This window comes from Pyrus communis, chromosome 7, assembly GCF_963583255.1.
Source record: "Pyrus communis chromosome 7, drPyrComm1.1, whole genome shotgun sequence".
NCBI classification, from domain to species: Eukaryota; Viridiplantae; Streptophyta; class Magnoliopsida; order Rosales; family Rosaceae; genus Pyrus; species Pyrus communis.
In genome coordinates this window covers 11,057,341-11,073,502 of record NC_084809.1, presented here as the reverse complement: position 1 = coordinate 11,073,502, position 16,162 = coordinate 11,057,341, and the positions used below count along the sequence as shown (strand labels likewise).

General features: G+C 37.6%; 2 protein-coding genes and 1 pseudogene across 2 annotated transcripts; 1 reads left to right on the top strand and 2 right to left on the bottom strand.

The window, feature by feature from the left end:
- Window positions 1–634: 634 nt before the first annotated feature.
- On the top strand, window positions 635–1,142 carry LOC137740546 (agamous-like MADS-box protein AGL61; annotated as a pseudogene).
- A 3,340-nt stretch (window positions 1,143–4,482) lies between these two features.
- LOC137740545 (E3 ubiquitin-protein ligase RSL1-like) lies at window positions 4,483–5,986 on the bottom strand. Its single transcript, XM_068480389.1, has 2 exons — window positions 5,163–5,986; window positions 4,483–4,561 (listed from the first exon to the last, which is right to left on the bottom strand). Exons 1-2 carry the CDS (start codon window positions 5,984–5,986, stop codon window positions 4,483–4,485), a joined length of 903 nt encoding a protein of 300 aa, XP_068336490.1.
- Window positions 5,987–7,800: 1,814 nt separating this feature from the next.
- On the bottom strand, window positions 7,801–15,487 carry LOC137739982 (AT-rich interactive domain-containing protein 4-like). The gene is made up of 16 exons (XM_068479752.1): window positions 14,471–15,487; window positions 13,924–14,355; window positions 13,576–13,764; window positions 13,102–13,155; window positions 12,805–12,893; window positions 12,252–12,528; window positions 12,060–12,116; window positions 11,772–11,803; window positions 11,266–11,401; window positions 11,011–11,184; window positions 9,920–10,558; window positions 9,223–9,360; window positions 9,017–9,115; window positions 8,621–8,721; window positions 8,432–8,522; window positions 7,801–8,342 (listed from the first exon to the last, which is right to left on the bottom strand). The coding sequence occupies exons 2-16, from the start codon at window positions 14,071–14,073 to the stop codon at window positions 8,217–8,219; spliced, it is 2,352 nt and encodes a 783-aa protein (XP_068335853.1). The 5' UTR covers window positions 14,074–14,355; window positions 14,471–15,487; the 3' UTR covers window positions 7,801–8,216.
- Between the last annotated feature and the right edge of the window lie 675 nt (window positions 15,488–16,162).

Below are 16,162 nucleotides of genomic sequence, written 5' to 3'. Positions count from 1 at the left end.
TATAAGATTTTGGTTAACAATGAGTGTTTTATTAATATGTAGGGGATGTATTCAATTGGAAAATTGAGGGATTCATGTTCAATTTTAATTAGAGGGTTAAATTGGTGATTTTATAGGATTTTGGTTGACAATGAGTGTTTTATTAATATGTAGGGGGTGTATTCAATTGGAATTTTGAGATATTTTAATTCTTTTAGTGAATCTAGGGGTATTCAATCAGTATTTTAAGTGATTCTCTGAAATTCAAGATGTATTCAATCAAGATTTTAAGTTAGTTTATTAAAATTCTTATAAATCCGGGTGTATTCAATTAGGATTTTAAATAAGTTTATAATATTTCAGGTGTATTCAATTAGAAATTCATTTTAAAGAATTTGAAAAGTTGAGGAATTAGAGGAAATTAGAGAGATTTCGTAGTGTATTTTAAGTATCCACAAATCTCACATATTCCCATGAGAATTGAATCAAAATTTTGTATGAAATCTCTACAAATCAATTAAACTCTATAAAAATCCATAGATTTATAAATTCATTAAATTCTCTCAAATTCTCATTTGAAACACCCCCGTAATTCAGATACCCACTAGCAGGCCTTAGATTTCTTCCCTCTAGGGTTTGCCATTAATATCCTGCCATGGCTATAACTGTTGAGTATCAGATATCAAAAAAGGCTAGCAAAGGTCGAAGAAAGATAGAAATCAAGAGAGTTGAAGATAAGAACAAGCGTCACGTTACCTTCTCCAAGCGCAAAAGGCGTATCTTCAACAAAGCGGCCTCAACTCAGCGTTTTGACGGGTGCAGAGGTAGCGGGGATCGTCGTGCCTAGTAACGGCAAAGTGTTCTGCTTCGGCAGCCCTGACCCTCGCACTATCATCAACCACTACCTTGCCGACAATAATGCCTCCTTATTGCTTGCAGATCAACCAGATCATCCTACTAATGCATAGCCTGTTATTATAATCCGTTGTAGTAATAAACAAGTAGAGGACGCGGATTGAGGCAGAGAAGATCAAGCGTGGGAATAATAATAACAATAATATTGGAGTAAGAGAGAAAGAGGAGGTTTTTGGTGGGAGAAGCCGATTGAGGCGATGACTAGTTTGGAGGAGTTGGAAGAGTACATGGCAGCCTTGCACAAGTAGGTTCGAACTACTGAGATGCTTAGGAATGTCTGGACCGAGCCAACCGGGTGCAACTTTGTTGTGCGGAAGCTTCAAATATGAAACCAAAGCTAATACGGCAAAATATTACAAGATAAATAATCCAAAAGACACAAGGATTTATACTGGTTCGGCGTAAGCCTACATCCAGTTTCGAGACGGCGAGGAAATTCAACTAATATCAAAAGGAGATTACAAATAGAGTTTTAACTCTCAAACCCAAATCCCACATACAACCAATAGCTCTCACTCAAACTAAGAAACAATTGGAGAAGAAGAAACACATATCAAAATCCTTCTCTCCCAAAAGCTACACAAGTAGCACCAACATCTTTGATTGAGTGATTACTAACAAAATGGGATTATTACAAATGGTGGGAAGGAGTAGCTCATATTCAAATGGGAGAGCCGAATGCTCTCCCTGGTTTCTCTCATCTGCCGCTCCCCCACATCCGAAAACAATGAGCTCTTCTCCCTATATACCAAAAAGAAAAGGCTCTCTTTCTTCTCTTTCAAAACCGAATAATGAGCTCCCTTTCTTAAAGCAACTTTTTCTTTTCCTTTTAGCCAAAACTCACGGGTGGTAGACAAAAGAAAAACAACCCATATTTTCTTCCCCAAAACAAGGAATGATGTTCACCATTTTTCTTTTCCTTTGTTTACTAACCGAGAGTGGATGCCAAGTTGGCCATTAATTTGGCCACTATTCAACAATCTCCACCTTGGCCAAATTGTACCAAAGCCAACAAAAATGAACATTTCTCTACCGTCTTCTCCAAATTTGCAAACCATAAGTGCCTTGATCAAAACAAAAGGTGATTCAAACGAAGAACTGAAATTCTTCAATATCACCAACAAAAGATCAAGCACACCATACCAAAGTTGGACACACAACGAACTCCACCTGCTCACAAACACCATGGTCTGAAACTGCACCAATAGACTCATTCACATAGCATAGCATATTCTCCAAGTCAAAACTGATTACAAATTTGGCAACATAGTCTCACATACCACATACGAAAATATGCCCTTCACTCAAGTTTACCATCATCACATGAGCACCAACAGGACAACCAAAATTTCAAATTCAAATAATCAGTAGGAGATCCAAAACCATACCTCAACTGGAGTCTTCAAGAAAACTAATTGCAGATGATGGAGACCAACAGACCTAATAGCAGTGGCAAACAAATCCAACCAAATGTCCATAGACCAAAGTTAGAAAGCATATAACTTGCCTTCTACAAGAGGGTTCCACACAAATGTTCTGCAGTGCATGTGGTGTATCCAAAATAGTGTGGTGCCTCACTATCCAAACTTGCAGAACTCAACAAATTGGCCCTCACAAACTCCTCCAATGTTTCCAGCAACTTGCTCCAAAGTCAACCAATGGGAGTGGAAAAACAACCAAAAATTTCTGCCGTTGAAAAATGCCAAAGAAAAGAAAACTTAGCCTTAGCCTTTTTCCCTTTTCTTCCAGCCAACAACATCATTTGTCATCATGATGTCCTTCTGCCTAAACAAATTCCGAAAGAAAAAGAACAACATTTTCTTTTCAATTTTCAACTGCTTCTACCTTTTCTCCTTCCCACTCAACTCGTCGACAACAGCCCACATTTTGCAGCCAGCATCTCCAATTGACCAAATACCAAAGTCATTCCTCCTGTCGAATTTTTTCAAAAAAAACATATTTCACCGTCATTCGAAGATTTCATAGACATACTAGTACAAAGCCTCCAAGTCGAAACCCAGAGCTCTGATACCACTTGTTGTGCGGAAGCTTCAAATATGAAACCAAAGCTAATACGGCAAAATATTACAAGATAAATAATCCAAAAGACACAAGGATTTATACTGGTTCGGCGTAAGCCTACATCCAGTTTCGAGACGGCGAGGAAATTCCACTAATATCAAAAGGAGATTACAAATAGAGTTTTAACTCTCAAACCCAAATCCCACATACAACCAATAGCTCTCACTCAAACTAAGAAACAATTGGAGAAGAAGAAACACATATCAAAATCCTTCTCTCCCAAAAGCTACACAAGTAGCACCAACATCTTTGATTGAGTGATTACTAACAAAATGGGATTATTACAAATGGTGGGAAGGAGCAGCTCATATTCAAATGGGAGAGCCGAATGCTCTCCCTGGTTTCTCTCATCTGCCGCTCCCCCACATCCGAAAACAATGAGCTCTTCTCCCTATATACCAAAAAGAAAAGGCTCTCTTTCTTCTCTTTCAAAACCGAATAATGAGCTCCCTTTCTTAAAGCAACTTTTTCTTTTCCTTTTAGCCAAAACTCACGGGTGGTAGACAAAAGAAAAACAACCCATATTTTCTTCCCCAAAACAAGGAATGATGTTCACCATTTTTCTTTTCCTTTGTTTACTAACCGAGAGTGGATGCCAAGTTGGCCATTAATTTGGCCACTATTCAACAAACTTCTCCTCCTTGATGACTATGGATAATGGACTACCTACTACGGTTGAGCAATTCTCTTACTAGCATGTAAGTTTTCGGAATTCTTCAGATGTGACTCCTGGTTAGACTAGCCTATTTTTGTTTTTAGGTTGCCAAGAGCCAATAAATATATTATGAACTATTTTCAGTCTTTAATTTGATTCCCAACAGTGTCAATTTCTCGTGTAGAATCGTAACGACAATATTGCTAGCGATAACGACATCCGAAAGTAAACATCCAAAGAGGTTTATGAATATAGGAAAAGAGATTAGAACGGATCCCCTAAATGTGTGTGATTGAGAGGCCAAGCGCTCGTCCATGTCTTTTACTCATCGAGCTACTCACATCATATGAGATCCTAAACATTATAATACTTTCGTCGTCATAAACCTTATTCCTAATTAGACTGTAATTAGAGTTTCTCAAGATATTCTTATTTCATAATTTGATTGTTACTTGATAAAATTTGCATTGTTACTAATTTGACAATATGAGTACGATGTCTGGTATATTTCCAAAGAAAAACAGGCCGATGAACAAATTTAACTGTCGCTACAGCAGTAGACAATGCCTTTGGGAGTTGGAGGAGGAGGAGGGGGGGTGGGGTGGGTGTGTGAATTATTATTCTTTTTTCGGTCTTTCCCACTCCTCATTTCCTTGATCATATATATGTTCAAATAATCTAAATTAGTTTTTCCAACAAATTCTACAGTTTCTTGTACCCCGCAAATTTCACATTACAGTCAACGTTTCAATCACAAATATGAAAAGAAAATGAGAAATATAATGATCAATTTGAATCCGACCCAGTACATTTTGGTAGGATCGTCGTTCATTATTTGGCCCTTCAAGTTTTCAAGTTGCTGATGAACATATATGACTCTGAAGGTGGCGCCAATATTTGCCGCAAACATAGCAAAATTCGTATCCACACCTACATATAAAAATGCAAAATAATACGATGACATAGTCAAATTTTCAAAGAATATTATCATATATGCTGATGAAAATCCAGTAATGTAATTTTTCTTGCGCTTTGGATTGAGTAGTGTTCACGAACTTCACATATTTTCTTTCCGTTTTCCAGTTTTATAGATATTAATCAACAGAAAATTAATAGCCTTTGGAGCTAAAACAAGTAGTAAGTACTTTAAACTGCCAAAGAAATAAACAAAAGTAAACCACTAGAACAGGCCAATATGTAATATATATGAAACAATCAGCAAGCAATAATCCTGAGCTAAAGAATCAATGTAAGCCATGTTTGAAGAACTGCATACAGAAAAGCATGCACTACTAAGCAAGAACAAGAACGAAATAAGTGAAAAAGAGCACTCCAAAGACAATAAAATGGGTATTTGAAAACTACATTAGTCAATATGAGATCAAAGACTTTACAATAACCAAAAACATAACTTTGTAAAGAAAAACCAAATAACAAAACAGGAATTAAATATGAATGGTTTGATAACCTCACGTGACCTTGTGACAATAAAAATGAAAAATTATATATACTTGAAAAAATGATTGCAGACCTGCATGTAATGTGTAAGCAGCCCTCATTCTTTTCCACAATGAACTTGCAAGTAGGACACCTCCTCCATTTATTCTTCTTAGCAAGCTCCAACACCATGATATCATCCCTCTCTCTTTCATCCTCATTCAAATTCTGAAACTCCCAGCACTCAATTCCCGCATGCCATGCAACCTTGCACTGAGCACAGAACATTCTCCAGCAATGCGGGCACCAGGTGACAGTCACCACCTCTTCTCCATCATCCACCAACATGGCGGAGCAGTCCTTAAAAGGGCAGTAAACCTTCTGAGACCCCAGAAACATTGATTCACAAAGTATAGTTTCCCACCTATCAAACACTTCCTTAGGAATAATTGACTTGCATGACTGTGGCTCCAACTCACCTTTGCACTTCACGTCAGGACACTTCACCACTGAAATATTTTCCTGAATTTTTGTCCCAACATATCTCCCAATGCAATCACAGCAAAACGTGTGGCTGCAGCCACTGCTTCTGAACATTTCTCCGGTTGATTTTACGTCCAAGCAGATCCCGCAAAAACCTTCAGAGGATTGTCCAGTTTCTTTTTCCTTCCCCTTCAACATTTTCATTACGGGTTCAACAACACCTTCCCCGATTTTCGGGGGCTGAGTAGTAGTATGGGGGCTTAATGAAGCAATTGCAGAGGACATTAGAGCCTCTTGAAGCTGCAACTCTTGTGCATATTTCTCATCTGAGATGGGAAATACTTCATCATCATCACGGAGAGCTGAAAAGTAGAACTCATCAACCAAAAGAAGAGTGTTATCATCAGAGCCTGATGATGATGATGTTCCCTCCATTACTAATTCTCTTTCAGATTCTGGCTTACGTTTCAACTCATAAACTCGTTATTTATTTGTATGCATGTAACTTCTACAAGGATTTGGATAGTCTCTCATCAGGCTCCAAGTACTTGGATAGAGGCATTAGAAAATTAATGAGTTCGGCTGTTGATTTCTTCTCGATTTCCCAAACGACTGGCACTTTGCTTCATGCGGTAACAGTTACATTTTTGTATTCTGTGCTTCTCATTTGTATAAATGTGTGTAAAAGTAAATATGCCTTTAATTTTTTCGAAAACAATTTAATGAATAAGTTTTTCATCTATAAGAGCATTTTCAATGGAGCGATGCAAATTTGAGATATAAAAAAAAAGGTTGTTTAATTGGCACTCCACAATCTTATAAATACATCCCACACTTAAAATTGTTGTTTTAAATTCCAATTTTAACCTTACTTCTACTGAAACCACCCCACATGTTCAAAACAACAATAACATTTCACCTAACTAACATCTCGCTCACCCTCCGCCACTTTGTCAATCCATGCTAAGCACTCCATCCCCTCACCTTCCCCTCCCCCTTCCCTCCATGTCGTTCTGCGAGGCCTTTAGCAGTTTGTAGAAGCTGCAATTTCAAACGTCATACTCAAGGGTGTCTACTTGATGGCTATTGGTAGGAAAACATATGGAAAGTGCTTCTGTAATATAAGATCGGCATATGTTTGGGTAAATAAAGTTATCAAGATCATCTTCTTGTAACAATTGAATATTTGAATTATTGAGATCAATGGAATTGCGTTAATGGTGGTGCATGTTGTTTGGTTGTTGCGAAGGGAATATGTGATGCATTTGTGGGTGCTGGGTTTTTTTTTTTTTTTTTTTTTTTTTTTTGCTTTTTCAAATTTAAATAAGGGTAAATGAGGTAGTTCAACAAGAATTCAAAAAAAAAAAAAAAAGGATGTATTCATAAGATTGTAGGGTGTCAATAAAAAAACTCTAAAAAAAAAATCATATTTGCATCTTTTTTTACACCAGAAGACATAAAAAATTATTTAGATTTAGGTTTTTATTCACCTTTTTGGGCCAAGATGTATATTTTAAATATTTTCATTGGAGAATTATCCGGCCAACCAAAAAAACAAAGTACACATTTCAAAGTGTTTTACATCTTCCATTGAAGATACCCTAATGCCACTGACTCATTGAGTTGATAGAATGTTGCTGTAAATTTCATTATAGTATTAACTTTGAAGAGTATTTTTAATCAGCATATACAAATTTGAGATAGAAAAACCATATTTACATTTATGGAACATGAATTATACTTCAATGGAAGAGATGTAAATTTGAGATCTCATTTACTTTTATCTCTTGAACAAGCACGACGACCCAGCTCCTAAAGATATAAAAGAAAATTAAATTTACATTTTTCGGCCGTGCTAGGTATTTTACATCATGTTCATTACAGAGCTTTCAGGGCAACATGAAATATGTAAAATGTCCATCCCAAGACATGTTTGCATATCCCATTGAAGGTGACCTACTGTTGCCAGAGCTTGTGTTTGTGTTCCATCCAAGATGGGATACTCAACACCCTTTAGGGAGTTGATTCCTTTTCCATTTATACAATCCAATGACTACAAATGGATGAGTGTGTGTCGGGGGGAAAACGAGCATTAAAATGATTTCCCCGTTCAAATCGGTGGCACAAGCAGGTATAGGAGATTAAAAAGACGGAATGTGTGCAGATCTAACAGCTCACATATCTAGGCCTTTATATGAAAAAGAAAAACTCATCGAATCAGCAGATTAAAAAGACGGAATGTGTTGATAGGTCAGTATAATCATAATCTTTCATTAAACGCTACATAAAGTCGTACATGTTCACAGAGATAGCGGCATTATATTACAACGACCCTTTCTGAATCATGGGATTTCTTAACTATCAACCTTAACAACCCCAAAGGGGAAACAGAAACAGACTGATACAAATGGTAGAGCTAAAAAGGGACAGAAATTTCCCACCCGAAACGAAATACCTACGCTAACTAGTATGCTCTACCAGACTTGCTGTTTTCTACCTTTGTCCTCCCCCCATCTCTGGTCTCCTATTTTAGCATCGTGCAATTAAGGCCTAATCAACCGTACAAATCAACTTCTCGTGCCAGATTGGGGAGGGAAGCAACCTCCAAATCAGAAAGCCAAAAGGAAAATGATATTAATTATGATAGTGTAGGAGCAAAATTGAATTACAGTGGCCGTGATACAGTTGAGCCTTGGGAAAATCCATTTGCAATTTTCTGTGGTTTCTTCTTGAAATTGCTGATGCTGCAATGTGGACATATGTACTCCAGTCCATCTGTTTTTGCATAATCCTGCAGAGTCGAAACAAAAATTTAACACATAAAAGCCGAATGAGTTGTTTTCTCAGCCACAAGGTGCTTACAAATTTTGGAATAGATACCTTAAAAGCACCAAGGCCCTGCCTTCTGTCGCAGCCAAAGTGAGCCCACTCACCGCATATTCCACAGTTTACCCAATCCCCTGCTGCACTACTGTAGAACAATATCCAATTTCATGAAAGCAGACATTAGCTAATACAATCATTTTATGCCAGTGGAGAAGAAAAAAATAAGACGGGATAAATGCAAACCTGTGACACAATAAGCAGCACTCTCCATCTACATCATCATGAGCCAATTCGTATTCTAGAAGGTAAGTTTCGTAGTGTCGTTTAAGTGTATTTCCAACACCCTGTGAAAAAAAGAATCAAGACTCACCTGTATCAATTGACCTGTTACAAGCTACTGAGTCTTACACATAATACGTCCCTATTCATCCGGTCATAATTATATACTATTTAGGTGTAGAATATAGATTTGGAAGAATCCCCAATTATTCTGAGGTTCAAGTACTATTCTCCCATAAGCATAAACCGTCTCACAATTTCGGTCCCACCCTTTCATTCTCTCTTACCTCTTTGCAGATGTTGCAGCATTAAAATACTTCAAAACTGGAAAACAAAACCAAAGGGAGATTATAGACATACAGTCATTCTATTGGTCATTGTGTAATTGCGCATTTTTGAGAAGATCTGTCCTTTCCAGTTGATGCCATTGCCAACATGAAAGCCTCCTCTTGTAACCACCTGACAAACACCTCAACTTTTCAATAACAAATTTTACAAAATTCCATCGTTAGTTATTTTAGTCACAACGTTGGCCTAATCCTGGCCAAGGAATTTGATATTTTCACCTCTTTATATAAGTTGTACAGGTCAAGACGCTTTCCATTGAGAATGGCATCTGGAAACTCAGCGAGTCCACCTTGGGGAATGAGTCGATTATGTCCTCGGAGAATTAGAAACTGCATTACATCCTTCAAAAACTCCTCCTGCTCAAGGGTGAAGTAAAAAAGCAAAACAAAGTATGTGAATAAGAAAGTAAAACCCCACAGGTTAAGCATATAGTTAAGAGTAACATTAAAAAAAAATTCATATTCATTGTACTATTATAATAGTGGAATTCCTCTCATGTTCGCACTTTACTTTTACTCCACAACATCGCCTTTATACCTTTGCTAATTCTTATTTTCCAAGGAAAACAACATCTTTTGATACAATTTTGGAAAAACGAAAAAAAGAGAAGAAAATTCCTGCTGCCAATTTAAAACTACCTATTTCCCATTTTGACTTCCCTATTTACAAACCTAATTACTTTCTTGACGGCTACTTTATTCTATGACCAACATGTATATTATTTTCTTATCACATGGTTACAAGCTACAGGAGAAAAAAAAATATCTGCAGCACATGGAGAGCATGGTAGTGCATGTATGTGGGTTAACACCTAAAATGTGGATATTTAATATAGTTGTGCATGTGTGTGGTTAATATATAGACTTGTTCAACACCTACAAATTCATTTAACACTTTAAGCAAAACATAGTTCACCTCTAAGCAAGAATGTATTGGGCTTCTACCACAACCATGTTTCTTTAATGGCAAAGGATTCAAGGAAATAATCTGCTTAGCCTGAGAAGAGCTTGAGTATGATTTTCGTTGTGTTGTAGGAGTTAATCCAACAATACTGAGCTTTGTGGGTGGAGGAGGAGGAGGCATATGAGCCTTGACTTGGCCTCCTTCATGCCCATCTACCTCAGACATTCCACAAAAGGGTGTCATTTTAGGACGACGAACATGAGGAATGGGCCTCATTGCGGCTATTTTCAATCTTTGCCTGGCTGGAAGTAAAGATGTGCTAACCCCATTCATTGCTCCAGCAACTCTGTTGTCTTCATCAATTTTAGAAGCAGGTAAACGTGGAAGCCCCTGGCTGTCAAGAGAACCCAGGCTTGTCTCTTGGCATGGTTGAGATCTCTTCCTACTAGGAGGAGGTGGTCTCAACCAAGTAGGAAGGCTGCTGAGAATCAAGTCGTTTGATTTACCATCTTTCCCCGGACTGGAACTGAAGAAAAGAAGGCGATCAGCATCATCTTTTTCAAAAGAAGCCACAGGTAATCCCTGAATGCTGGCAATGCCCAGTGCAACTAAACTGTGATAAGAAACATCAGGTGCGAGCTGCCTCAAAACCTGAAATTGCAGCCACAACAAATACAACAGTTGCATTGTATTAGAAAAAATGGTCCCTTTTTCTTCAACATAAAAAAAAGTCAACACTGAAGATTCCAAGCCAACAAGGTAAATTTGCTTTTCCACAAAGAATACTCCTTAGATAACCAGATTGTAGAACTAATAGCTTCCTAAACACTGATGTTGTAGCAATAAAAATAGAATCTCCATTTTCACGAGGCCCGTTCTTGGGCATGAGAATTAGATACCTCCTTTAACCAGTTAGCATACCCCCAATTTCTTGAATCCCCTCAACTAAGAGAGAGGAGAATTTGATTACTACTACAAAATGGGCAAGTGAGTGGTGACCAGCAGAATCAAAATGAACAAAAGGGGGCATCAAATTTTGGTGTCCCCGCAGTTCTTCAATATCATGCTAGCAAAGACCAAGATAGAGGAGATATAGATAAAACCTGTGAAGCCCATGCAGGAACCTTCATGTTAACTTCGAATACTGTAGCCCCACATGCAATTGACGCAGACTTTCGTGGTTCAGATAGAGGTGCTTTGGTTTCATCATCTTTGGGCAATGCACGTACAAGTTGACTCTCTTCGATAATTTCATGCTTTATATGATTCTCTAAGAGCTGAAAGTAAACAGGTAACAAGGTGTAAAGTTGAACAGCTCCCAATAACAGAATTTTTCCACACAAGTCCTTTAGGATTACCTGATCATCAAAGCAAGTTTGAGCACTGCCCGACACAAGAAGTGATATGTGCGCAGAACTACAAGTTGATACATCACATCGCATGGTCACGACACCACGAGAAAAAGTCCCAGCCTGAAGAGGCGGTGGAGGAGCACTAAAAACATTAAAAAGCATTCATTCATTAATTTTATTCACTCTAGGGCATAACTGCTGAACAAGTCCACATGGGGGAAATAAAAATAGAAAAGTACCGGCCAGTTTGAAAATTTAATGTAAAGCCGTTTCAAATACCAAATTGCAATAATATTTAAAACCTTTCTTATAAGGAACAAAACCATTAGAAAATGGCAACTAGTTTTCCAAACAAAGTCAACAGCATCCTTTCTCCACATGAACAGTTAATATTTTAACCAATAAGATGATGCAAACTACTATACTATTAAATAATTGCAAAACCCCAATCAAGCTACAATAAAAGAGCATCCACCACCATATACATCAACTATATAAAGGATCCCACATACCTAAATTTTCCATGAAGCTTGCTCCCACGCATCTGGAGCAACATAAACAATAAAATGAAGAAAAATAAGAACTCCTTGCACCGTAATGATACTAAGGGTAGTATGTTAGTTTTTGTTTAATTTTTTGATAAACATAAATAGAAAATTAGGAAAGTAATGTAAGGTAGTACTAATTATCATTTCTTCAATAAGTTTAATCGGGAATAAGCACTTTCTGGAAGGAAATATTCCCCTAATTAGAGCTATAGGAAAAAGAAACACAAATTGAATAGCCAAAATCACACTTACTTCAATGTTTAAGAGGGCATTGAGACCATCCTCCAAAGGTTCTAATAAGCTTGCATCCTGAAAATAATTCATCCCATAAGTCTATGGATGATTTGGTAGTATGTTCATTCCAGCCGGCTTTTGTGTGCATGTTTTCCTAACTGAAGAATAAACATTTAAACACCGGTAAAAAAGAAATATAGGCAAGCTTACCAATGTGGACGGCTCGCCACAAACAAGAAACCTCAAGGTCACATCATCATCATGTATCTTTATAGCAGGGAGAGTACCCAAGGAACCTTCTTCATTTTCTTCCATGTCTACCTCAGGAAGATCAACGTTGATTTTTATACGGTCACCAAGAAGACATGGCCCCAGCTCCGCACTAGATTTATATATGTTAGCAGGAACGAGATGGTTGTTTTCTACACAGTAAAGCCTAAAGGAAGCATATGCAAGTTGGAAAGCATCCCATGTATGAGTTGATGAACTGCAATCAACAAAACTGCAATTGTCAAGCCTGTTTAGTGCTTGTACAGAATATAGAAGCGTAACATGTCTAAACTAACGATGTTCATGCATATTGCACAGACAAACCATATAATCCAAATCAATGATGTTAGGTGTCTCTAGTGACGGTAACCAAACATTAACCAATTTTCTATATGTAACCAACATTACTGTGTGCAAACTGCAAATACATATACATGTGCACACCAAAACCCTTGATGCATGTGCTCAGATAAATGAATAGAAGGAGAAGTACCTCTGTACCACTGAAAGTAAAGCATGTCGAAAGTGGCAAGCAGCAAAGGAAGAAAATTCACTTCTCCAATATATCACATAAGGAATCCCCTGCAGATGAAACATCCATACTCAAATCACAATTTTCAACAAAACCATGTTACGCAAAAATAACGGGATTGTTCGGACGAAAAAAATAAATAAAAATGAACAGGTTTCCAGTTCTGAAACAAAAGTACAACACCCAAACAAGCCATTTCTCATTAATCCCTTGGTAGTGAACTCTGAGAGCGTACTTAATAAGCCTTACTAAAATTACCTTTGAGTGAATGGCTGCTGCCAATGTTGCACCATATGGAACCTCCAAATAAACCTGCATATATGTATTATATAAAGTTGAGCCCCATGTCAAATAAACTTCTAGCATGCAAAGAACAAACAGAAAACAGCATAGAAAAATAAACTAAAAAAGAAAGAAACATCAACCATAATTGGGGAAAGAACTGCAAACAGATTTCGACCACAAGAAATCATGCAACGCACACTTTCCACAAACATCATAAGGCATTTCCCATTTACCCACTCCTTGAGTTTTTCAATGTCTCTTGTCAAATGACTAAACCGGAGTTAAAAAATCACATGCCGCCATAAATATATACAAATAAGAAAGCAATTCACCAACCACGTCCCATGAAATATATTTTCCTTAATTCATCAATGCAAGAATGGAATAGGGGCATAGATCATGTATACAAACGTGGGATTTTGCAAGTTCAAGAAATTTAATACATACAGTTGTAGGCAATGTGGCACCAAAGATCTCAGATATAGCTTCAGGAGTCGACAAGTCGACATCTTCCCAGACAAGAGAACCAATTTCATTATTGCCAAGCTGTTCTCCTTGCAGGTATACAAGATTCGGCTTATATGCCTCAAGCATTTTACATAACTCTTCTTTGGTTGGCTTGGTCAGAGTTTGAACCTGCATTTTAAAGAGTCACATACAGGGCAAAATTAGAAACTATACCAAAACCAGGAATTCACCAAATAAGTTAAGAACAAGAAGATATTGGTAACAAAAGCATGCGCAACACATTTGATATTTAATATTCAGAAGATAATGGTAACGAAAGATTTTCACCTCCAAACGCCCTGAGGAAACCAACTCCGGAAACGGGTATCTGAGTCTATCATCTGCCGTGTCCTTATTACATTTCTCTTCAGAAATTTCCGCACAATTGACCACAAGCAGACTACAAGGGTGCTTTGAAGCTCCCTGAGAATGAAACATTATTTCCTGCAGGCTTCCACACAGTTGGCAAAGCAAAGTGGCTCAAGCTCCTCACAGAAGATTTAAAACCCGAAAACTATTGAAATCCCCTACACTATAACACTGAAGCCAGGCCACAACTTGGACCATAGCTTGGATCCCAATCACACCAACTTGATCAAATTTCACCTTGTAGCTAGCATTCAAGGAAGCATAAGCAAATCTACTAAGAGCGATCAAAATCCCTCCTCACAGAGCACTCTCAGAACCAAAATTTCCCCAGAAAGCCAGCATAACAAGATCCTGGAACCCAAAACAATACAAAACCCTATCTCAGAAGAAAAAACCTACAATGGCAACTATGAGCAAAATTAACCAACTTTTGCCTACTGATTGAAGCAAACTTGGGGCAAAATACCTCGATTCCAACCCAAAAACTGTTGAAATTAGAAAAATTAGCCGCCACCAAGATGAGAAAACGTGGGGAATCAACGAACCCGATAAAGAACAATGGAAAAATCACAAAATCTCACCGACCCAGATGAGGGAATTGAAGAACTCGAACAACCCAGATGAGGAATTTTGAAGAACCGACGACCCAAGTGAGTCCTTTAACTTCTACAATCACAAAAAAGCACAAAATAGACGAGTAAAGTATGAAAAGAGAACCCTAGGCCCGTAAAATCCAAATCCCCAAAAAGAAATTCGTATTAAAAAACAACCCCAACTTTTGTTAGGATTAATTTATTTATCTGTTTCTATGTATCGTAATCTAATTCACCAAAAATAAAATCAAAATTCTCACAGTCACCAAAATTTTAATAAAAATTTAAAAGTAATTAATATTCGCATTTGTTAAATAAGGTGGGTGCGTCAGAAATATGCATTCAAAACCTCATAAAGGTCAAACCCAAGAGAAAAACTTTGAAACCAATTAAAAGTCCTTTTGACGAACTTGACAAAGTAACAACCTTTGATTGCAACCATTGTGTTTAGTGTAACATTAACCCCAAAGACTCTAACTTTCGACGAAATCGAACAGTAAATTTTCATGTCCCATTGAGATTTCTTGGACTTTTTGTATTATTACCCACAAAGATTCGGAATTTGGGGAGGTACAGGTAACAACAAACAACAACGTTTTTTGATGTGGTCGCACATGTTCCAAAAGATAATCAAAGAAAAGCCCAGGATTTCTTTACTATATTTGTTTTTGTTTTGTTGTTTTGAATTGGATTTAATTTAATTCCTGTCAGATTCCTGTTGTGTTGGGTTTTGATTAAGATTTGTTTTCGTAATTCTTAATGTTTCTTTTGATTCATTAACGTTGATTGGGCGGATGAGGGGCTGATGTTCTTTGACCGACCGGAGCTTTTGCTTGATCGAGCTCTCATCCAATTCCCAGTCCCCACGAACATCTCGCTCCCACGCGCGCGGGTAAGGGCACACTCTCGCTCCCTGAGCCATCCTGAATTCCAGCTAGCATGCACCCAGAAATTAATCAAAAAACGGAAGAAAATAGACCAATTTTATTTGAACACATAATTTCACTCTACATCTAACTTAAAGCATTTTCAAAGAAATTATCAAAATATCCAAATAGATTTAACAGTCTTAAAAGTTAGGTACAAAATTTTCCAACCGATAAATCAAATCTGATGTGACATGACATGAAATAACAGCCGACGCCTTGTTATCAAATTTGATAGCAAAGTCAAATATTTTTAATTCATTATTAAACACTTTTCCATGTCGCCTATCCACCTTCTTTCAAAGCAAACTGAAAAAGACAAAAAAAAAAATTCTTCTTCTTCATCGTTTTTAATTCCTTTCACCTGGAATTCCAAAACCTTCGAACTTCTTCGTCTCTAACCATTTGCAGAGTCCCCCCAAAACCCTTCTCATCGCCCTTTCTCCCTCTTCGTCGTCGTCTTTTCTGTCTGCACCTCCGCTCGATCACTTACAGTGTCGGCCGGTCAAGCTCGTCTCCACTATTAAGATGGGATTTAGGTGGGGTGAGGTTTGGAATATCGGGAAGGGTTGGGGTTTGGGTCAACAGGGAAGAAGAAGTGGAAGGGGCTGGGATTTGGGTCAAGATGGGATTTGGGGG

What these genes read in the sequence shown, in the direction of transcription:
- LOC137740545 (XM_068480389.1), bottom strand. Translation starts at nt 5,986, where the DNA reads ATGGAGGGAACATCATCATCATCAGGCTCTGATGATAACACTCTTCTT. An exon ending in TGCTTACACATTACATGCAG is followed by an intron (nt 4,562 to 5,162) that starts GTCTGCAATCAT and finishes TTTTATATGTAG; the next exon opens with GTGTGGATACGAATTTTGCT.
- LOC137739982 (XM_068479752.1), bottom strand. Translation starts at nt 14,073, where the DNA reads ATGTTTCATTCTCAGGGAGCTTCAAAGCACCCTTGTAGTCTGCTTGTG. An exon ending in GTGCCACATTGCCTACAACT is followed by an intron (nt 13,156 to 13,575) that starts GTATGTATTAAA and finishes ACATATATGCAG; the next exon opens with GTTTATTTGGAGGTTCCATA. An exon ending in TGCTGCTTATTGTGTCACAG is followed by an intron (nt 8,523 to 8,620) that starts GTTTGCATTTAT and finishes ATTGTTCTACAG; the next exon opens with TAGTGCAGCAGGGGATTGGG.